Genomic DNA, 24,228 nt, shown 5'->3' with positions numbered 1-24,228 from the left:
GGCTAGCTGGGGAGGTCCCAGATGACTGGAAGTTGGCAAACATGATGGCCATCTACAAGAAGGGCTGGAAGGAGGATCTGGGGATCATAGGCCTGTCAGCCTGATCTTTGTGCCAAGGAACATCATGGAACAGATTTTAAGTGCCATCACGTGGCACATATGGGACAACCAGGCCTAGTCAGCATGCATTTAGGAAAGTCAGGTCCTACTTGATCAACGTGGTCTCCTTCTGTGACTAGGTAACCTGCTTAGTGAGTGAGGGAAAGGCTGTGGATGTTGTCTAGCTGGACTTTAGTAAAGCTTTTGATAGTGTATCCCCCACCATTCTTCTGGAGAAGCTGGCTGCTCATGGCCTACATGGGTGCCCTGTTTGCTGGGTGGAAAGCTGGCTGAATGGCCAATCTCAGAGTGGTGAGGAATGGAGTTGCATCCAGCTGGTGGCTGGAGACGAGTGGTGTTCCCCAGGGCTCTGTGCTGGAGCCAATCCTGTTAAATGCCTTTATTGATGATCTTGGTGAGGGGATTGAGTGCACCCTCAGTCAGTTTGCAGATGAGACCAAGTTGGGCAGGAATGTTGATCAGGTGGAGTGTAGGAAGGCTCTGCAGAGGGATCTGGTCAGACTGGGTTGATGGGCCAAGGCCAGTGCTATGAGGTTCAACAAGGCCAAGTGCTAGGTCCTGCACTTGGGTCACAAAAGCATCATGCGGTGCTGCGGGCTGGGGGCAGAGTGGCTGGAAAGCAGCCCAGTGGAAAAGGGCCTGGGGGTGCTGGTAAACAGCAGCTGAACATGAGCCAGTGTGTGTCCAGGTGGCCAAGAAGGCCAGTGGCAACCTGACTCCTATCAGATACGGTGTGGCCAGCCCCTGTACACCTGTGAGGCACCTTGAATCCTGTGCTCAATTTTGAGCCCCTCACTACAAGAAAGACATGGAGGGGCTGGAGTGTGTCCAGAGAAGGGCAGTGGAGCTGGTGAAGGGTCTGGAGCACAAATCTTAGGAGGTGCAGCCGGGGGAGCTGGGGTTGTTTAGCCTGGAGAAAAGGAGGTTCAGGGAAGACCGTCTTGTTCCACTGCATGAAAGGAGGCTGTTTCCCAAGTAACAAGCAATAGGACAGGAGGAGATGTCCTCAAGTTGTGCCAGGGGAGGTTTAAATTCAATGTTAAGAAATATTTCTTACCTGAAGAAGTCAAACATTTGAACAGGTTCCCCAGCGAAGTGGCGGAGTCACCAATCCCTAGAGAGACTTAAAAAGATGTGTAGATGTTGTGGTTAAGGACATGGTTTTGTGGTGGCTTTGACAGTTCTATGAGAGCGGTTGGATATGATGGTCTTAAAGGTCTTTTCCAGGCTAAAGGCACTCCATGGCCTTTATAAACCATGTCTTTCTCTTTTGCATTCAGGGGAAAAAAGAATGAATTCGACAGTGTTCTGTCATGTTGTGTAAGTTTTGGTTTGCCCACTGTAAGTTTTCCCTATTTCACTTCATATGGGGAGGTTTCTCTCCCTTCTCCAACATTTTTGCATGAAATGTGTACATCTGACTTTCTGATGTTCTTGATCCTGACCATACCTTGTGCATATTGCTACATAAAATTGGTCTTCTAGATAGGTCTTGATAAGTGTAATAATACTAGATACTCAGCAGGCAGTAAATTAAATGAGTTGGGCAGAGTCATTACAGAAGGAGGTAGCAGATTGCCTTTGTATTGCAGGGCATTGCTGAGTGAGTGGCAGATTCTCTTCTGTACTGTTGGAGAGCGGAAGTAGCAGGAGCATAACTGAGAATTGCTCCAAAGTGACGCTTTTTATTTTGCATGAGAAAACTGAACCATGCTGTCCTTATCCCCCTTCCATCTAAATCACTGCATTTTAATGGAGAAACATCTCATCCTGTGTTACTCTGAGAATGCATAAAGAGAACTCTGCTGCAGAACGATTTGTTTGCCAGCTGTGGTAGGACACTGATTTTGGTGATGAGCTGGGGGTCCGCTGCAGTGTGGTATTCTGCATCTTTACAGTTCTGACTTCAGCTAATATCATGTTCACTTTGGAGAGCAGAGATTCTTGCATTCTGGCCTTTTTTCCTTTTGTTCTGTGTACTTTTCTACGTTTGGTGTCTTTCACTTTTTCTACATTAGGTATTGTATTCTGGTTATCAGAGACAAAACTGTGTTCTTGCTTGAGAACTGCTCAATCGAGTACATTTTTATTTGAATGATATCCTGCAATTAGGATATAGAAATTTGACTTGTCATGTGTTCATTTTGTTTGTTTCCTTGTCTTTTTGCCTTGCAAGAATACAGCTTGTTTTATGTTTGAAAGGTGGAACTTGTGGAAAACCAAAGGGGGGTGTATATATAATAGAGCTGCTGAAAATAGCAGGGGGAGGAGAAGAGGTTAATTATATGTATACTCTTGCAGCATAGTCAAAACCCCGTCAAAGCTGGTAGAAAAAGAAAACTTCTGTAAACTTGGGTCAAACTCACCAGCGAAAGCACATCTCTTAGCTCAGTGACAAACAGCATTAGGGAGCTCCTGAAAGTGGATGGGAAGAGGATTTAGGAAATAAACTTATTTGCTTATCCACAGAACTGTAATGTTTATAAAGACTTTGATGGTCTGTGTTTACTCATGGAATTTTGGCTCTATGTGTGCGTTGCCTTTCTGGAATAAGCTGAGGAGTAAGGTCCTTTTGCTCAGTTGGTTTAGCAGAAGAATTAAATCAGCAACAACTCTAAAGGTGAAAGTAATTTAGTTGCCATCTTACTACCTGAAACAAGGCGTAGCAAACTTCAGTTTTGCATGGGAAGTTGGGATGTTTTAGAGCAGGGGAGAAAAGAGATCTAGTCCTTCTTTTCTTGTAATAGAACACTAGGATTACATTAGCATTATGAAATTGTCATATGTAATCCATCATATATGGTTTATGTTAATTGTACCTCTTTATTCAGCCTCCTCATGAGGGGAGATAGGTGGAGACAGAAACAGTAGAGTCTTCTGGTTTTGTTTTTTCTCTCCTCCCTGGTGTACAAAATGAATGACCGCAGGAGTGCGGGAACTTAAGTTTAAGAGAATGGTGGGACTGATTCTCAGAGTGGTGGACCATCTAAGCTCCCTCTGTCTCACTTCAAAATGTTAACTCTAGCATTTCCAAAAATTGTGTTCTGAGTGCAGTATCTTTGTCATCCTCCACTAATCGGTATTTACAGAGGCTTTTTTTCTTCTCTGGTTTTGGATTCATCCCTCCTGTTTGCTTTCAACCACTGACTTCCTTAAGGATATATCCTTTAGGATATGACATGGAATACATGCAGTAGAAGCTTTGTCCATCAGCTTTCCAGCTTCAAACACTCCTGACACTATCACTGTGGTGATACAGAAATCCTCTGGGGAAGGAGAAAGCTCTAAACCCCAGTTGTGAGAAGATCTCTAATTGTAGGTTGTTAATTTCTCTGAACTGTTTATGCTCATTAGAGTTAATTTTGTGCCTGTGGTGTGGTCTGACTGCTGTTGACATTCCCTGCCTTTGGCTGTGCAGCAGAACTTGGAAGTGTGGAGTTTCTTGGTTACAATGGCTTGAGTTTAAAAGATGGGTTTTTCAGACTTTTAACTGAGGTGTGTTAGAAGTTTAATCACTTTATATGCATAAAGTTGACATAGAAGGATTGCTTCTGAAAGGTTTTGACTCAGTGGGGGTGCTGGTGAGAGCGAACCAATTTAAATGCTTTAGGCCAAGGCTGAGTATAAACCTCAGGAGTTCTGAGCTGTTTGCTCCAACACTGCAGTGTGCTGCCTTCTCTCTCTCTCATCTCTCTGTTGGTTGTGCTAGTGGAGCTACAGTGGGGATGCATAATGAGGTGGTTCAAGAAACTGGTCCAGTCTGAAAATTTCAAAGAAAACCTGCGGGGGTGGGGATGGGTAGATAGGAAGGGGGAGGACCTCCTTAAAATAGTCTTACCTCTAAAGTAATCTTTGTTGAATTATTTAAATGTATAAAGTTATTTTGTATTAATCTGAACTGTTTCTCCTGTCTCCATGTAAGTGTGGCTGTAGTCTTAGTCACTCCCTGTTAGTCTCAGAAGACAAAGATTACTTGTAAGAACGGGTCTGCTTCACTTTGTGGCTTCAACATGAGGCTGATGCTGTGGAATCTGAAGTGTGGAGAAATGAGCAAAGTGGTATTTAGAGGACATAGGTTGTAGGAGACAAGGAGAAATGTCAGGGAAAGAAAAGTTGTTTTTCTTCTAGTGTGAAAAATCTCACAAGTGCTTTAAAACTTTTAGAGAAGTTCAAACAGTTCTTATGTTTGGGAAAAATAAGGTTGCTCTCTAATTTTTTTTATCAGTAAACATGATATGGCCTTGACTGTGTTTTCTTTTAAAGTCTGCAATAGCAGTAGTATTTGCAGACCTTCCACACTCAAATTCCTCTTAAATCTGTGTTAATTTAGAGGGCTGAAGTGCTGAATTCGTAGGAAGAATGATAACCTTGGCTAGTGAAAATTGAAAGCATTAAAGCTAAATTTTTTGTCTTACCTTAGAGGAACAAAAACTGTAAGAGGTTTGGAAGGTGTAAATTTGAGTACAGCTTTTCTGCAATTTATCAGTAGTTATTTAATTTGTTAGTTTAAGTAGATCAAGGTTATATTTCTACCTGATTTTAATGTTATTGCCTATAATGTAAATAGGTGGTATTATCTTCAACAATGGTTTTATCCTAATCAATGGTTATAATTCTTGTGTACAGTGCATAGCCTGTATTGTGATAATACTTGCACATAACTGAGAGAGATTTTGTGTCAATTTACTTCATTTGCCTTGAGGAGTTCCCAGGAGTCTTAGTTACAGGCTTATTGCACCAGGCATTGTAAAAAAAAAGAATAAAAAGATTTAATTGTATAGACTCCTTTGAATAGAAAAGAAAGACATATTACTGGTAATATGTAATATAACCCTTATAAGTATTCATCTTAGCAACCTGTCATCAAGGCTGGGGCTGCTGCTTCGTATGAAAAATTATAAAAGTTAATTAAAAATAATGTGTTAGGATGGTGGGGGTTTTTTTCCCCACTGTATAGTTCTGAGTATTTTAGATACTGGATAAATTTTTGCACAGAAAGTGAGAGCTTGGGCAGATAGAACCTGGCAACCCTGTTCACACTTTCCTGTTTTCCTCTTGCAATTAATAATAGACTTCTCCTTTTCACTGTTTTGTCACTGAAAGGTGAAGATTTAATGAGAGTTGTGATGCCTTTGCTGAGCCTCATGCCTTGCATGTCTGCGAAGGAGTAGGTCAGAAGTTGTTCTTGAAGTGAGTGTGCAGATTTTGCTATATTGCCAAAGCAGATATCAATGGCTTGAAGACATTGGAGGTATGGACACAGGTGAATTTGCAGTAAGAGGTGTGTAACGAGTTGCCAGAATTTTTGAAGGACTAGTGAGGTGGATTAGGATGTGCAGTCAGCTGATCTGCAGCTTGGAGGAAAAAGAAGATGAGCTGAGGATTCAGTGTTATTTTCATTTTCATGTTAGGGAGGGTAGTTTGACTATTGTGTAAAGATGAAGAGCCTTTTAAATATGAACTCCTGATTTCAAGTGCCCTTCAGTAGCCAGGCCACTTAAAACAGTTCCTGCTGTGTCCGTTTTGCTGGTACAGATGTTTGTGTAATGATACAGTGAATAGATCTGTCAGGTCAGAAATGGCTTTTCTCTCTCACAGAATTTTCTCGACCGTATCAGTTCCCTGATCTGACTTGCTCATGAATGGCTGTGTTAACACCATAGAGGCGGCTGGACCTCTTAAACTGGGCTAGAGAAGACTGACCCTATATGTGAAACCAAAATTGTTGTTTTAATCTTTGACATAAAATGAAAGCTGACTGATTTGCATAAATTCTTATTAAAATAGCTGTGTCTGTCAAAATTTTAGATGGATAACTTTTAGCAAGGGTTTGGTAGATTTTTGAAAGCTATTTAAGTGCATCTGTGCTGTTGATTGAGACTGAGAACCAATGGCATAATAATAAAATCAAATATATACAACCAGCCAAAATTCTGCTGAACTTTGATCATTAGTTACATTTCTAGAAATACATGTTTTCATAGTACTACAACTTAAATACTGGCTTACAACAGAAGTTGTTCTTGTCAAATTTCTTCTTTCTTCATGTTTAGGAATACGAATTTAACAGTACACTTCACTAAAAGTGCAAAGCTAAACTGGAGATGGTATTTTAGTTTTGCTCACTTAGTAAGAAAAACTTGCAAATGCAAAAAAGTCTGTGTATTTCTGATTTGGTGTTATACAAGTGGGTTTTTAAAAAATATTTTGGATGTGAGGGAAGAAAGCAGCAGCCAAATAATAGCCACATGCAAAATTTGATTATTCTTTGTTGTTGTTTGTTTACATGATTTTATTACAGCAGGTGAATGCTCTGAATATGTCTGCTTGCATCTCCTCTGTGAGATAGGAAGGTACACTGACACAGGCTGACTGTGGTTGGGCTTTTTCTGTGGTCACTTAAGGAAATATATGGAAACATAAGTGAATGTAGATCCTATCTAGCACAATAATCCCCAGAGCATTCCCCTCTCTCAACTGACAAAGCTCACTGTGCTCCTTCTGCCACGCTCATCTGTTCCTCACCCATTCTGTGAGAACCATTTCCTTAATTGTTTGGATTTAAGCTCGTACATACTGACTTTCTGAAAAGCTGTACAGACATTTTGGTAAAGAAGGCGTAGTGTCTCTGTGAGATGATGGAAGCTAGTTACAATGCACTTGACCAAGCTGTAGCTCATTTGAGGAATTTTTTGATAAAAGTTTTCACTAGGAAGGACAAAATTAAGCTTTGGTGTCTTGGTTTTTTTTGTCAAGACCAGTATTACCACTGATTTGCAAGATGTGTTGCTAATATGTGTTATTAATAGATACTTAAGCATGTGTAACCACTACATATGGGTGTTTCTAAGACATGCTGTGATTTTTTAAAATTATAAAATTCGGTTTCCATTAATGCAGTATTCTGGGCTTAATTTAATTTTTTATATGCTTTACAAGATACTTCAGTTTAGCTACTTCCGTAGGGTCTGGCGCTGTCAGTGATAATTAACTGTATCCTGTTTCATCTTTGAGTGGTGTAGTAAGGTTTGTTTGACAGAATATAGCATGATGGCTTGGTGAGAGCCAGATCTGACTGTAGTTTTCTCTAGAAGTGTGGTGGTGAATAATACCAGAAGCACGAGTTTTTGAAAGAAGTGAGCAGTGAATGTTACTGTTTGGACAAAGTGGTGGCTGAAGGGCTGACTGTCTTGGTTTATTTCTATACCACATCTAATGTTGAAAGCAAGTCTTACTTATTCTCCCTTTTCTTTTAAAAAGGCATCAAATGTAGAAGAAATAAGTTATATCTGTTACTTTGTTAAATGCACTTTTGGGTTTGATCTTTAAATTCATCTACTTGTGACATTGGTGGCTGATTTGCCTTCTCTTAAAAGCAGCAGTGTTCCTCCAAAACTGAAACAAGGTCAGTCTATTCCCAGCCACTGATCAGGTGTGCACGTAATAACTCTGTACCTGCAGAAATGAGGGTTAGCAACTTGTCCTTAACAGTAGAAATGGTACTCAGTACATGGAAATCCTTTTTTCCAGTATATCTGGCTTAATTTTGAGCACAGGGATTATTTATTTACAAAATATGCCCCTGAATTGCTCATACTCAGGTTCTGCCTTTTGGGATTGTTTTGGTTATGTGTGTTCTCTGCTAGTTTAAGAAGATACAATGAGGAGGGGACAAAAATAGTAATTTTTGCATGTTGTATGAGTTGTGGCAAGAAATGGCTGCAATCTTACATATGTATCTGTTACTTGCACAGCATTTAGGAAGTAAGTCTATTTTAATCAGAACTCTGGACACTCTATAACCCCCCCCCAAGATTTTTATGTACATTCTGGACTGTGGAAAATATTATCTTACTGTTTGTCACCTGCCTGTAACTGTATTTTCTTTCCTGATAAGCATGCTAGGAAGTGAGAGGCTTTTGACAGAGCACTAAAGATATATTGCATTTGACTGCTGCCTGAGACTTCTCTGCACAGATGGATCGTGGTAGTCAACCCAAATCTAAAGAAAATTTAACGAAGTGGAAAGACCTCACTTATGTCCTATTGAATGAACTGGTGGTGGCTTCATTTGCTCCTTTGTAGGCTTATCATCAAGAATTAGGCGTATCCCCACTGTATTTTGGTTTTTAGCTCACTTGTTACGAGCTGTCTGTAGTGATGCACTACTATGTTGGCATCAGTGTTACGTGGGAAGATCTGGGCAGCTGTCCTGTTATTTGTCCGGTCTTTGATAATCAGGACCAAAAAGAGTTTTAAAGATTTATGTGGCTTTAAAAGAAAGCCTAGCATGGTATATTGCAGAAGATCATTTCACAGAGTAATCTTGGTGTGGGAGTACTGATGAATTCTGTTAATCAGTACTGGTTGGGGGCACTCTGATATACATGCAGGAACCATTGAAAGGTGCTTACATGCTGTTGACTAGCATTAGATGATCTTGCTCACAGTGAGGTCACAATGCAGTAGCTTCATATTTTGAGGAACTCCTATGTTAAAAAAGTTCTATAAGGCTGTTTCAAATGATTAAACAAGATACAAAATCTGCATTATACTTAAAAATAAGATCATGTGAAGAAGGTAAATTGATACACTGCTTGAAATAACATGTTTCACAAATAAGTCTGAGATTTGGGTAAGAGGACCTATTGCTTCTTTTATTCAAACTTCTGTGCAGTGATTCTGTAAGTGAGGCTGTTTTTTATCAGCCACACATATGCTTCCTTTGTTCCTGCCAGGTCGAAGGCAAATTTTGATTACTGGGCTATTGGGGTAGAAATGAATGTGTTGGAGCAGAGTGAAACTGCTTAGCCTAGTGAGTGTAGTCTGCAGTGTCTAGATGGATATGCTTAGATGGCTCTACAGCTACAGGCTATAAATACTTTAAAGTCATGCAGCTTTATTGAGAGAGCTGCGTGCACATGTAGCAAGAGTGTAGGTGTGACACTGGAGTAGTGAAAGCCGTGCCAGACTCTTACCTTCCCTTTGAATAAGCGACGAAGGCTTTGCATATTGTGTGTGTTGGAAAGTACTGTAAATGTGTGTAATTTGTGGCTGTTAATAGAGCACATTTTTGGAGGCAGGAGTTTGTCCCTTCTGCTGGGGATGGCATTACGGATATGTACCATCATTACGGAGGTTTGTATGATTGTGTTGTAGTCTCTAGTTGGCAGCTGGTGCATTGTCCTCTTGGCTTCGTGCATGAGGAGGAGTATGTACCAGCTGAAAATGTTTTCTTTAAAGGCTTCCAGTAAAAAATAAAATAAATACTTTCTTTCATGTGGATATGGGTAGACTTTGAAGGCCTTATCTGTCTGAATGTATTTTATTAACAAGGCTTGTCCAGGGGATTATTCTTGGTGGTTTTGCTGAGAACATAGCACTTATATTTAAGCACTTTACAAGGCTGTTACTATTAAGAAAGGCTATTGCAGTAGTGATTGTAATAGTTCTGTATTTAGTACATTAATGACAGAAAGTGTGCTGTGCGTCTTAAATTATCAGTGATGTAATCGGTCAGAGCACGTCCTATCTTTTTTTACGCCTGTTATTAATGAAATGCCTTTTTTCTCTTTGGCAGCTGTTCTGCTGGTTATGTTACTCAAGTTAGGCTCCTTGTGAGATACTCAAAGCAAGTATTGTCCTGATGAAAACTTCTTATTTGTTTGTCAGGGTAAATTCCAAGATTGAAAAAAATAAAAAACTGAAGAAGAAAAATATGTTCTTCCTGTTTTGAGTTAGCATATATAACTTCTGGGCTAAATAAATGTTACATGGTTACATGAGATTATGGAGGATAAGAATTTGTGCCTTGGTTGACCTTTACTGTGTCTCTGTTCTTAAGGGCATTTTACAGTATCTTGTGCTGTTTCTATTCATTATATAATTTAAATTATTCTTTTTTAATAGTGAAGAAGTCTTAAGAATGTTTGCCAGCATTGTTAGCATACATTAGCTTGAAAATGTAGCAGTTTTCAAGCCTATTGGTAGGGTTACAGAGAATGAATATCATCAGAGATTAAAGTTTTTGTATAATGTAATGCAGAAGAGGCTTCCTGAGATCTTGTCCAGACTATGCAAAGTAAGTTTTGGTAAAGTTGTGTTTAAAAATTTAGTCTGAGATTCTGTGGGAGACTGAGCCTGTGAGAGGATGGAAATGTTGCTTTCATGAAAAGAGGATGGATGCCAAGCATGTGATAGCCAGGGTGTGCACGCAGTCTCCATAGCACGTGAATGTTGCTGATTGCAGAGCCCCAAACTGCTTATCTAGAGAAGCTGCTTTTAACATCTGCCAGTTAGAGTAGATGTTCTCTTACCTTTAGCTTGATAGCTTTCTTCTATGTATGGTTTTTTTCCTTTTCTTCCTCCTCATGTTTTTTGCCTTAACACCAAATCACACAAAAAAGGGAAGAAAGCAGTTTGCCTTAGGTATCCCGATTTTAGTCCTAGCCCAATAGGGCTGGAGCTTCAAACTGATGAAACATCAAAAGGAATGATACAGAAAAAGGAGGGGCTTATCCATAATAAGTCTGAACTGGACAGATTGGCACAGTGTGGCATTCATAGAAGTGTTATTCGTGTGATATATGTAGTCTTTAAAATGCTAAAAAAGGGGAAGTTCAGCAGAACAGCAGATCTCTCTTATGACACTTAAAATATAAGATTAGAACAGCAGTAAAGTTGAATTCCTAGAAGAAGAGGGACAGAATTTGAAGTATTAACAATTTGACAGTTCCCTTTTGATTCTAGTAATATTATGATGTACGTCAAGCTGCATGAACCAAGGTTACAACACAAAGAGGCCTTTGAGTTAGAGGAGAGGGGCTGCGGAGACATGCAGTGCTGCGGGGTGGTTTTGTGCCTGTGTGTTCTGTAGCCCCCATACACAGATAGCAGAAACCCAGATGAAAGACTCTAGTGGTAGAGTTAGAGTCTTCTATAGATAACATACATGTTAATAAAAAAAATAGCCTTGGGAGGCAGATGGGAAAAGAATAGGATACCAGATCTTGCCTGCATCTCATTTGTGTGCCTGGGGGTTTTTTTGTGAGTTTGGTGATCTACTTGAACAAAACTTGAGTGCAAAGCTAGAATTTAATTTTCAGTGGGTTCAGTTGAATGTGGCAAACACAAAACATGGCTAAATATAAAAACATAATGCAGACAACTCTTCCAGGAAGTCTCCAATCTGAGGAGTTGGGGTTCTGTTTCCTGGAAAAGGGCGAGCATTGTCTTAACATTCTTTCAAAGGAAGGAGTCTCTCCAGGTGGCTTTATCCATATTTTTTTTCAGGAAGAGAAAACCACAAGGTGTTTCAGACATGAAATGCTTTTGTCATCTGCTAATTTGGGGGTTTTGTTTTGGTTGGTTGGTTTCGGTTTTTTTCTTTGTTTGTTTGGCTTTGGTTTTTAAAGGCAGTATATATGCACATACTTGTTCATTATTGTACTGTTCTTAATGCATCTAGTAATGTGTCAGGCTTTTATTAGAGGGACTAGCCAGGGTCCCCAAACAATTTTGCAGCTGTAGTCCAGTCCTTGAGGGTGAGTCATAATTCCACATACTGAACAATATGTTGAAATACATAGGAGAGCCTTCCTGGAGTTTGTTTACTTACGAGTTGATTATGTGAATGTAGATGATCATACATGGTATTCCAAAATATATATTCTGACTGACAAACATTTTCAGTTATGTTTCATTCACGGTAATAGAAAAGTCCTAAGGGATGAAGTTGTAGACTATTTTGCTCAAATAGAGTGAACTTGTTTCAACTTTCCATCCTGTAAAGCAAAGCAGATGGCAGGGCGGGAAAATGCGATGTGTTGTCTTGTGTTGGTTTTCACCTAGGAGTGTAACTGGAATTACTCAGGAACTGAGCATTGAGTATGCTGGTGCCAGTTCTTTCACACGTTCACATAGATTCTTTCATTGGGTTATCTTGGTTTGAGCTTTGGTCAATTGTATCTTGAGTGTTTGCTAATAGAGATCTTTCCCAGTGTGAAACATGGACCTTGGATATCATCCCTGTGGTAAATCCAAGTGTGGTTTGAAAGAGTTGCAGGGTTCTTGTCACATCTTTCCACATGGCAGCAGAATACTTGGATTACTCCCAGTGTTAGCCATAGGGAATAGCTGGAGGGTGAGGATTGCTCTCCTTTGCTTTGCAAATATTGTTGGAAGCTTCTCTCTTCAGGGGCACATAAACACAGCCGGTTAGTAAATGCTGGTGGGGAAATATTAATGCTGGAAATGCACTCCAACTGGTGATGGGCTACTGGCCTGCATTACCTAGAAGGTTGGCAGGTTGCAAGAAGAGGGGTTAAACATTGATGTACCAGGAGGTAGGAGAGAAATACTAAATTTTAATTGGTGTTAAAACAGGGAAATTGAGTGGGGTACTGGTGTGACTGGGAAGCATATTATACCTTTTTTTCCCCTCTCTTTTTCTCCATATTTAGGAGGGCTTTCGAGCTACCGCTCTGCTGCTGAACAGCATGCAGTCCTTTCGGGAGCAAAGTAGTTATCACGGAAACCAGCAGAGCTACCCGCAGGAAGTGCACACTTCATCCCGACTGGAAGAGTTCAGCCCCCGCCAGCAGGCCCAGATGTTCCAGAGCTTTGGAGGAGGTGCTGGCAGTGGACGTCGTGGAGCAACAGGAGCCTCTACAGCAATGCCTGGTGAGAGCTCTGGCCATCAGAGCTACCAAGGTTTCAGGAAAGAAGCAGGAGAGTTTTACTATATGGCTGCCAACAAAGATCCAGTGGTGTCAGGAGGGCAGCAGCCGCCTCAGCGCAGGCCTTCTGGACCAGTACAGAGCTATGGGCCCCCTCAAGGGAGTAGCTTTGGGAGTCAGTATGGGAGTGAGGGACATGTGGGCCAGTTCCAAACACAGCACTCGACCCTTGGGGGTGTATCCCACTATCAACAGGATTATACTGGTCCTTTTTCTCCAGGGAGTGCCCAGTATCAGCAGCAGGCTTCTAGCCAGCAGCAGCAGGTGCAGCAGCTGAGACAGCAGATCTATCAATCTCATCAGCCTTTACCCCAGGCTTCCAGCCAGTCTGCTTCTAGCACCTCACACTTGCAGCCAATGCAGCGTCCATCCACCCTGCCTTCCTCTGCTTCAGGCTACCAGTTACGAGTGGGTCAGTTCAGCCAACACTATCAGCCGCCTTCGTCATCCTCCTCCTCCTCTTTCCCTTCCCCACAGCGTTTTGGCCAGTCAGGACAGAATTATGACGGAAGCTACAATGTGAATTCTGGGTCACAGTACGAAGGCCATGCTGTGGGTTCCAATGCACAGGCCTATGGGACCCAGTCAAACTACAGCTTTCAAACTCAACCGATGAAAAGCTTTGAGCAGTCTAAGCTGCCCCAAAGTGGGCAGCAGGGGCAGCAGCAGCAGCACCCACCTCAGCACGTAATGCAGTATTCAAATGCTGCCACCAAACTCTCTCTTCAAAGTCAAGTGGGACAGTACAGCCAGACTGAAGTTCCTGTAAGGTCACCGATGCAGTTCCACCAAAACTTCAGTCCAATCTCTAATCCATCTCCTGCTGCATCTGTGGTTCAGTCTCCAAGCTGCAGCTCTACCCCTTCTCCACTCATGCCAGGCGGAGAAAATCTCCAGTGTGGGCAAGGCAACATGTCCATGGGTTCTAGAAACCGAATCCTGCAGATGATGCCTCAGCTTAGTCCTACACCATCTATGATGCCAAGCCCCAATGCTCATGCAGGTGGATTCAAGGGGTTTGGACTGGAAGGGCTGCAGGAAAAAAGGCTCACAGATCCAGGACTGAGCAGCCTGAGTGCTCTCAGTTCTCAAGTGGCGAATCTGCCCAATACAGTCCAGCACATGTTGCTCTCGGATGCCTTGGCACCTCAGAAAAAAAGTTCCAAAAGATCATCCTCTTCCAAGAAGGCCGACAGCTGCACCAACTCAGAAGGCTCCTCCCAGGCAGAGGAGCAACTCAAGTCTCCCCTGGCAGAGTCACTGGATGGTGGCTGTTCCAGTAGTTCAGAGGATCATGGGGAAAGGGTGAGACAGCTAAGTGGCCAGAGCACCAGCTCAGACACCACTTACAAAGGGGGTAATTTAGAGAGGCCCAACTCCTCACCAGCACAAGGCTCTCAGAATGAGCCATCAAAACTCAGCAGCAGTCCTGCAGCTAGGGAAGATGTGGCCTCCCCTGATGGGAAGGAAGCTGTGGTGGCTGTGGAAAATGCCCCAAAAGTGAATGAAAAGGCAGTTGGGGTGATTGTCTCCCGGGAAGCCATGACAGGAAGAGTAGAAAAGTCAGGTGGACAAGATAAACCTGCCCAAGATGATGCTTCCACAACCCCTCAGGCACCAGCTAGCACTAGTGGAGCAAAAGAAGCTGGGCATGCAGGGACACAGCAAGAAACTCAAGGAGGAAGTAAAGGGAGCAAAAGTGGCGATAACACTAACCATAATGGAGATGGGAACAGCCAGCCTGGTCATGCAGTTGTTGGGCCAAATTTTCCTGCAAGAACAGAATCTTCCAAGTCCCCTGGCAGTTTAAGATACAGCTACAAGGATAATATAGCACCTGGTATACAGAGAAATATTGGTGGCTTTCCACAGTATCCTTCTGGTCAAGAAAAGGGGGATTTCCCTGGGCATAGTGAGCGCAAAGGCCGTAATGAGAAGTTTCCTAGCCTCCTACAGGAGGTTTTACAGGGCTACCACCATCATCCAGACAGAAGGTACTCTAGGAATGCACAGGAGCATTCTGGGATGGCTGGGAGTTTGGAGGGAGCCATGAGGCCAAATGTTTTAATTAGTCAAACCAATGAATTGACCAATAGAGGCCTCTTAAACAAAAGCATGGGGTCCCTCCTGGAAGGCCCTCACTGGGGTCCCTGGGATAGGAAGTCTAGCAGTGCAGCTCCAGACATGAAGCAGATAAATTTAGCTGATTACCCTATTGCTAGAAAGTTTGATGTGGAGTCTCAGTCTGCTGCCCATGAGGGGGGGGCGCTCTCAGAGAGGAGATCAGTGATCTGTGACATATCTCCATTAAGGCAACTTGTAAGAGATCCTGGCCCTCACCCCATGGGGCACATGGGTCCTGAGGCCAGAAGTGGAAGGAGTGAACGTCTTGCCCCCGGCTTGAGCCAGTCAGTAATACTCCCTGGTGGTTTAGTATCCATGGAAACAAAGATGAAAGCTCACAGTGGGCAAATAAAGGAAGAAGATTTTGAACAGTCTAAAAGCTCAGCTAGTCTCAATAATAAAAAAACAGGAGACCATTGTCATCCCGCTGGCATCAAGCATGAATCTTTTCGAGGCAATGCCAGCCCTGGAGCTGCAGTCTCCGATGCTGCTCCAGACTACATGCCCCAGCAGGACAGCAGATCGACACAAATGAGACGAGCGCCTGGCAGAACTGGAAGGGGTAAATCACCCTCTCAATATCAGGATCTTGCTGATAAGCTTAAAATGTCACCAGGCAGAAGCAGAGGCCCAGGGGCAGATCTGCATCACATGAACCCACACATGACACTATCTGAAAGAGTTAGCAGGGGTTCCTTGCATTCTGTCTACCCTCAGAATTCGGAAGGTCCATCTCTGGCTTCAGCATATCACACAAATGCTAGGCCTCATGCTTTTGGTGACCCCAACCAGAGTTTGAATTCCCAGTATCATTACAAGAGACAGATATACCAGCAACAGCAAGAAGAATACAAAGATTGGGCAAGCAGCACTGCTCAGGGTGTGATTGCTGCAGCTCAGCACAGGCAGGAAGGAGCAAGGAAGAGCCTGAGACAGCAGCAGTTTCTGGAAAGAGTAAGGAGTCCCTTAAAAAATGACAAGGATGGAATGATGTACCTTCAAGGTGGCTCTTATCATGATACTGGAAGCCAGGAAGCTGGGCGCTGTGTCATGGGGGGTGACAGTACTCAGAGCAAATGCACTGAACTGAAACACGGCAACCAGAAGTTGCAGCATCATGAATCTGGTTGGGACCTCTCTCGGCAAACTTCTCCTGCCAAAAGCAGCGGCCCTCTTGGAGCAGCCAACCAAAAAAGGTTTTGCCCTCAAGAAAGTGATGGGCATCGACGAGAGGAATCTACAGATTTGCCCAAGCCTAGTAATGCTATGCTTAGGCTCCCTGGCCAGGAAGACCAGTCTCCTCAAAACCCATTAATTATGAGGAGGAGGGTCCGTTCTTTCATCTCGCCTATCCCTACCAAAAGACAGCCACATGATATGAAGAACAGTGGCAGTGAAGATAAAGGGCGACTGATGACTTCAGCAAAAGAAGGAGCCGATAAAACATACAACTCCTATGCCCATTCATCTCAAAGCCAAGATGCTGGCAAGTCAGTTGCAAAGGGAGATTCTTTCAAGGACCTGCCAAGTCCTGATAGTAGGAATTGCCCTGCTGTTTCCCTCACAAGCCCGGCAAAGACCAAAATATTGCCCCCAAGAAAGGGACGAGGATTAAAACTGGAAGCTATTGTTCAAAAAATTACGTCTCCCAATATTAGGAGAAGTGTTTCTACCAACAGTGCTGAAACTGGTCCAGATACTGTCACTCTTGATGACATCCTGTCCCTCAAGAGTGGACCTGAAGGAGGAAATGTGGCTGGACATGGACCAGAGGCTGAGAAGAGAAAAGGAGAGATGTCAGATCAAGTGGGGCCAGCAAGCCAGGATACAACTGGTGAAAAAACTGTTCCAAGATCTTCAGAAGAGTGGCAAAGCAGTGAGGATGATAAAAATAAAAAAGAGGTCCCTGAAACAACCAGTGGTGGTAAAGAAGGAGCAGGATCCAGTGCAGCACCACCACCTTCTCAGAAGTCAGGTGGTCAGGGAAGGTCTGATGGATCTGTAAGTGGAGCTGGAACTCTCACCTTTTCTGACTCAAAAACAATTTCCCCTTCCAGTGTGTTCATTTCTGAACCAAATCCAAAGTCTGAGGAAAAAGATGGAGATGTGACAAACATTTCACCCAAGCCAGATGGTTTCCCTCCAAAGGGATATTTCCCCTCTGGAAAGAAAAAGGGGAGACCAATTGGGAGCGTGAACAAGCAGAAGAAGCAGCAGCAGCAACAGCAGCAGCTGCCTGTGCCCCCGCCTCCCCCACCAGTGCCATCACAGCCTGCAGAAGGGGTGGGTGCTGGTGAGCCAAAGCCCAAGAGGCAAAGGAGGGAGAGGCGAAAACCTGCAGCACAGCCACGGAAGCGGAAGCCTAGACGGGCTGCTCCAATCGTGGAGCCTCAAGAACCAGAGATCAAACTTAAATATGCTACCCAGTCTGTAGATAAAACTGACTCCAAGAATAAGTCCTTTTTCCCTTATATTCATGTGGTAAACAAGTGTGAATTAGGCGCTGTGTGCACAATCATAAATGCAGAGGAAGAGGAGCAGAACAAATTGGTGAGGGGTCGGAAAGGACAGAGATCTTCAACACCCCCTCCTAGCAATGCGGAGAGCAAAGTGCTGCCCACCTCAACTTTCATGCTGCAAGGCCCTGTAGTAACGGAGTCTTCTGTCTTGGGGCATCTGGTTTGCTGCCTGTGTGGCAAATGGGCCAGCTATCGTAACATGGGTGACCTCTTTGGTCCTTTCTACCCCCAGGATTATGCAGCTACCTTGCCCAAGAACCCACCTCCAAAGAGGGCCACAGAAATGCAGAGCAAGGTCAAGGTACGGCACAAAAGTGCTTCTAATGGTTCCAAGACAGATACTGAAGAGGAGGAGGAACAGCAAGAACAGAAGGAACAAAGAAGCCTGGCTGCTCATCCTCGCTTTAAGAGGCGGCACCGCTCTGAGGACTGTAGCGGAGCTTCTCGGTCACTTTCAAGGGGAGCTTCTTGTAAAAAAGCAACCACTGATGGTGGCAGTGGTGGTGAAAAGACTCCTTTGGACTCAAAACCATCTATGCCCACTTCAGAAGGTGGCACTGAGCTGGAGTTACAAATTCCTGAACTACCTCTTGACAGCAATGAATTTTGGGTCCATGAGGGTTGTATTCTCTGGGCCAATGGGATCTACCTGGTCTGTGGCAGGCTCTATGGGCTGCAGGAAGCTGTGGAGATTGCAAGAGAGATGGTGAGTACCTAACCTTGCTATACAAAATTATTTTCTTTCATTAGCAAATATATGCTGTTTGGAATACGATTTTTCTTGTTCTTCTCTCATTTCTTAAACAACCGTCTTTCATCTTCAATAAATCTCTAGTGATGTCCTTTTGATGGCCTCATTTAGATCTCTGCCACACCTGATCAGACAAGATTGTTTGGACATCAAAAAGCTGGGCGCTTATTACCTAGTTAAAGTTCTGGATGTCCAAAGGCTTTCTCGTAACTGCAGTGATCTCTTTTCCCTTCCTTCTTCTATCCTGTTAGATAGAAGCTCTAGGGCTCTTCTTGGAGTCATACAGTGAAAAGACAAGTGGTAGCAGACACAAACTGCAGCAAAGAAAATTCTGGTTCAACTAGGCAAAAAATTTCAGTGAGGGTAGTCAAACATTGGATTGAGGGAGGGGAAATGACAGAAAAGCTGTGGAATGCCCTGGTTTTGGAGATGCAGAACTTGGTTCTGGGCAAGGCCCTAAGCATCTTTACATCTGAAGTTGGATCTACCTTCAAAGTTGGCTCTGCTTTCAGCAGGGGCCCCTTCCAGTGAGTTACTCTTCACTGTAATACATACTACACAACTGTAGGAGAATTTACAGTCCTTACAAAATAAGGTGGATAGATCATAGAATTGCACAGAGGTCTGTAAGCATTGAACGAAATATTTGTGGGTTTAGTATTGATGAATTCAATATTCACAGACAATACTGATAGTTGACCCTCTCCAGAGCACGGGTATACAGTGGGCAAGAAGAAGGAGGTATACTTAAAGCAGGGACAAAGGAAAAACTTTATTCACAACTGCCTGGTTGAGGATGGACACGCTTACTATTGTTGATTTCCTGAGGCAGAAGCTGATGCTTTAAAACCACAGTTATGTGCCTTGCTTTGCCATCATCAGTATCCTGCATCCCTTTATTTATGGTTATCTTACTTTGTATTGGGCTTTGTCCTGGGTCAGACATGGGAGAGGCATAGAACTACTTTTTCTTGTTGCCTTCATGATGTTCCTTTTCTAAACAGTGTTGGGATCCAGTTTTTATCTTCTTTCCTCTGTATTGTTACATACAGCATACTTGTTTCCTCCCCATGAGCTTTTGCTCCTCAAGTTTGATTCCTGGCTTGTTCTAAATTTTCACTCAACTGTTCAGTGACAGTAATTACATGCTTCTTTGCCCTAACTTGATTTGGCTTGCATTCTTGTTCCTAGTCTCTCATTAAACATAGTCAGTTAATTTCATTTGGTTTTCATCGAGCCATGCCTGCATTCTTGTTCTGATGCAACTGCTGAATTTCTTATCTCTTGATAATTGCAAGGTTTCTTTCAGGTTCTCCACCACTGTTTGGATTCTACTCGCAATGGTGGCCATGCTTTCATTTGTCTTGTAGTTCACCAGTATTTTGAATTTGCATCTCTCCAGCCTGATTTTCCCTTTCTACTGTGTGTAGGGTGTGTCTTTCACGTAGGATTCTGGTTTTCCCAACAGCAAATGCCTTCTCTACAAGTTCTTGAAGCACTTGAGTTATCCTCCAGTGATCCTTTTTATGTCCCAGCTGTGCTAAGACATGCTGTGTTGAGAGGCTCTAATCAAACTTGTTAAATAATAGCAGCCCGTTATCCACATTTTTATATGGGTTTTGCATGTTGTTTGACATCTAGTTCTTTCTCTGCATGGAATCTTTATGACTTTCTGATTGAATATGTTTCGACTTACCCTTTATCACTTTCTTCCAACTGTTACAATCATCTCCTCCTTACAAGTAAAACATTTTTTTCCTCTTCTTCTTAACTGTTTCATCTGCCCGTATGGCACCGTACAAAAATATCTCTTTATCTCCCTTGAACTTTGTGTCCTTTTCCTCTACCTCTTTCCCTTAATCAGTTGCTCAGCTCCTGTCTTTTCTTTTCCCTCATAATACCAGTAGACATAAGTGTTTCTCATTTAAAAAAAAAAAAAAAAAAGACAAAATGCCTGTGGCCTCTCTTGCCTTTGCAACTACCTCTTAATTTCCTTTCTCTTTTTTCATCTCAGAGTTCTTTGAGTGCATTGTCTGGGGCTCTTGTCCTCCACTGTGGCTTCAGTTGTGCTCTACTGCAATTGTTATTGGTGTTTATGGTGATCTTTTCCCAGTTAAGGATCAGATCCAATGCGTAATTTTCCATTTTTCTGTAGGCTACATTGTCACTATCAGCTGTGCTGCTTTTGAAGTGTTGTTCCACCTTTGTTTTCTGCCTGTGTCTTTTGATTACCTCCTTGCTTTCCACTGTATTTTTCAGAGGCTGTTGTTCATTCTTCATGCTTTTTCTGTGGGGTTGTCTTGGGGTGACTTTATGATGTATATCCCCATATCACTGCCCCATGCCCAGAAATTAATTTTGTGCCTTTCTATGCCTTTAAACTGAGCCTGAGAGGGGAGAGAGACAAAACCGAGGGAACTTTCTAAGCAGTTTGCAGTTTGTTTTCGTGTTTTCAAGGACACAGAGGTAGAGACGGCTCTCTGTGTTCAGCTGCGGCAGCAGAGCGAGAGTAGGGAAAGTACCTTGCTTTCGTCCAGTTTTTCAGCTCCTTTTTTCTCCAGAGAGAGATGGAGAGTTGAACTTTTGTTTTCCTGGGACTTTGTTTTCTTCCCTTTTTCTCTGCTGGATGGTTTCAACATCAGAATACATCGGGAGGAATTTCCACTGAGGCCTTGGCCCTGGAAGTGGGCCCACCACCCCGTCCCAGCTCCAAGGAGGGGAAGAGAAACACTACGGAAGGACTCTGAAATTTTCCCAGGTTTTCTCTCTACAACAAGAGGTTTCATTATTTAGCATTAGTATCCTTTTCCTGTGTGTTTGTTAAATAAATAGTTCTATCTCTTTCCTTCGAGGAAAATTCATTTTTTCCTGAACCTGGTGGGGGGAGGGCTGGTTGTAACCTGCCTTTTATCAGAGGATATATTTCCAAATTTGCCCAAACCAGTGCAGGGGTTCACTGAAGTTTGCTTGTGCTTTTCTTCCCTTTATCCTGGAATACCATGCTTTTAAGTAGCTTTGGGTAACTCAATCACTTTCTTCCAGAGTCTCATAGAGCTTCCTTTTTTCTCCAGATTCATGTTCTTCTGGCACAAACTTAAAAATTGTTCTTGAATTCATTGTGAGTTTTCAAAATCTCACTTTAAAACATGACTTTTAATCTACATCATCTTTAATCCACTGTCTGCCATTTTATTCTGATTTTCATGTCACTTAGATTCAGAGTCTCATTTGATTTAAAAATTATTTCTTCCTAATCCTTTTTATTTAAGGCTGCAAGAAATACTGCTTACTTTTTGTGTATGATAAGTAATACATAGTCTTTCAGTGCTCTCCACTGTTCTGTCTGGGTCCGTTTTTAATCTGTTTATAAAACGGAACTTTTCAGAGTCAGAGACCATTGTCTTGTGTGTACACTTTGTTTTGTTACAGAATCATAGAATGACTTGAGTTGGAAGTGACCTTAGAGATCAACCCACCTGCTGTGGGTAGGGACACCTCCCACTAGACCAGGCTGCTTAGAGCCTCATCCAGTCTGGCCTTCACTTCAAGGAATGGGCAATCCACAGCTGCTCTGGATAACTTGTTCCAGTGCCTCACCACCCTCACAGTAAAGAATTTCTTCCTAATCTTTAAGCTAAACCTACTCCGTTTGAAACCATTCACCCTTATCCTGTCACTACACGTTCTTGTAAATAACCTCTCTCTTGTAGGTTTCCCTTCAGGTACTGGAAGGTCACAATTAGGTCACCCTGAAGCCTTCTCTTTATCAAATTGAACAATCCCAATTCTCTCATCTTTTCCTTGTAAGGAGAGGTGCTCCATCTCTTTAATCATTTTGGTGGCCTCCTCTGGACTCGCTCCACCAGGTCCATGTCCTTTTTGTGCAGAGGGCCCCAGAGCTGGATACAGCACTGCAGGTGGGGTCTCACCAGAGCAGAGGGGCAGAATGCCCTCCCTCACCCTGCTGTCCAGCTGCTTTGGATGCATCCCAGGATACAATTGGCTTTCTGGGCTGTGAATTCACATTGCTGGGTTATGTCCAGCCTCTTGTCCACCTGCACTCCCAAGTCCTTCTTGGCAGGGCTGCTCTCGACCTGTGCATCCCCAGCCTGTGTTGATACCAGGGATCTCCCCAGCCCAGGTGCAGCACCTTGCCCTTGGTCTTGTTAAACCTCATGAGATTTCCATGTACCCACTTCTGAGCCTGTCCAGATTCCTATGGATGGTATCCCATCCTTCAGGTGAGTCAAGAGCACCACTCAACTTGGTGTTATCTGCAAACTTGCTCAGGGTGCACTTGATGCTTTTGTCTGTGTCATTACTGAAGACATTAAATAACGCTGGTCCCAATACAGACCCCTGAGGGGCACCACTGGTCACTGATACCCATTGGGACTCTGAGCTGTTGATCTCTACCCTCTGGATGCAACTGTCCAACCAATTCCTAATCCACCTAATCCATCGAATCCATTGCTCTCCAGTTTGGAGAGAAGGGTGTTGTGTGGGACTGTCAAAAGCCTTACAGAAGTCCAGATCAATTACATCCTCAGCCTTTCCCAGGGAGGAAGGAGTCACTCCATCATAAAAAGCCACTAGGTTGGTCAGGCAGGACTTGACCATCGGTGAAGCCGTGCTGGCTGTCCTGAATCACTTCCCTGTCCCCCGTGTGCCTTAGGATAGCTTCTAGGAGGATCTGTTTCATGATCTTCCCAGGCACAGAGGTGAGGCTGCTAGGTTGGTAGTTCCCAGGGCTCTCCTTTCTACCCTTTTTGGAGATGTGTACAATGTTTCCCTTTTCCCAGTCACCTGGGGTTTCACCTGACTACCAACTTTTCAGATACCATGGAGCATGGTTTAGGAACATCAGCAAATTCTCTCAGGAATCTGGGATGCATCTATTTGAATCCCACAGACTTATGTCCATTCAGGTTCCTCAGGTGTTTGTGAACCTGATCTTTGCATACAGTGGGAGAGGCCCTCGCCTGTCCCATTCCCCATCCTGTCATCCATCTACTTGAGAGGTGTGGGAAGAGAGGTTGCCATTGAAGGCTGATGCAAAAAAGTTGTTGGTTACCTCAGCCTTCTCCTCGTCGATTGTTGCCTGTTTGCCAGCATTGTTTATAGTGGGGGGTACACCTTCTTTGTCCTTCCTTTTCTGGTTCTACCTGTAGAAGCCCTTCCTGTTATTCCTTGTGTTCCTTTCCAGGTTCAGTTCCAGCTTTGCCTTGGCCTTCCTCAAACCATCCATCCACAACTGAACTTCATCCCTATACTCTTCCCACATTACCTGTCCTTGTTTCCACTGCCTGTGCCTTTGTTTATTTCCCTTTAGTTTGCCAAGGAGTTCCCTACTCAGCCATCCAGTCTCTTGCCTTCCTTGCTCAATTTCTTGCTACTGGGAATTTCTAGCTCTTGAACTCTATGGAAGACTTCCTTAAAAATCTGCCAGCTCAGTTCTGCTCTCTTGTCCGCAAGGGCAGTCTCCCAAGCTACGCTATTGACTATCTCCTTGAAGAGCTGGAAGTTTGCTTCCCTGAAGTTCAAAGGGGCCTAACTTTACTCCTTACCTAACCCATATCCCTCAGGATTGCAAAATCCACCAATGCGTGATCGCTCTAACCCAGGCTGCCTACCATCTTGACATCCCCAGTTAGCTCATTTACACTGGTGATCATCAAATCCAGTATCAGGTTCCCTCTGGTATCACCTGGCTCAAGAAGCTATTCTCCATGCATTGCAGGAGTTCCCTGGATTGCCCACAGCCTGCCTTGGTACTTTCCCAGTAGATGTCAAGGTGGCTGAAGTCCCCCAGCAGGACTGGAGCCTGTGAGCACGATGCCTTCTGTAACTGGAGCAAGGAGGTTTCATCAATAGGCTCCCCTTGGTCAGGCAGCTGTAGCAGACCGCAGCCACAAGGTTCCTTTTGTTGCCTCAGTGTCTGATTTTTACCCACAGGCTTTTGGCCTGCTCATGGCTG

At 43.4% G+C, this 24,228-nt stretch overlaps 1 protein-coding gene across 6 annotated transcripts in view; it reads left to right on the top strand.

Annotated features, from left to right (window-relative positions):
- The window catches only part of TCF20 (transcription factor 20), a 133,395-nt gene that overhangs the window by 71,792 nt on the left and 37,375 nt on the right, over positions 1-24,228 (top strand). For all 6 annotated transcript variants that reach the window (XM_042050415.1, XM_042050414.1, XM_042050411.1 and 3 more), the window contains one exon: positions 12,582-18,206. In XM_042050415.1, coding sequence (XP_041906349.1) covers positions 12,618-18,206 — 5,589 coding nt within the window. In that variant the 5' untranslated portion in view covers positions 12,582-12,617. Of the gene's footprint in view, positions 1-12,581; positions 18,207-24,228 lie in introns of those variants that run through there.

Source organism: Corvus kubaryi, unplaced genomic scaffold (assembly GCF_017639235.1).
Source record: "Corvus kubaryi isolate FWS band 111438036 unplaced genomic scaffold, C.kubaryi_AGA036_p1.0 74, whole genome shotgun sequence".
Lineage (NCBI taxonomy): Eukaryota > Metazoa > Chordata > Aves > Passeriformes > Corvidae > Corvus > Corvus kubaryi.
Note: the sequence above shows the minus strand (reverse complement) of the source record. Positions and strands in the feature narration are given on the sequence as shown.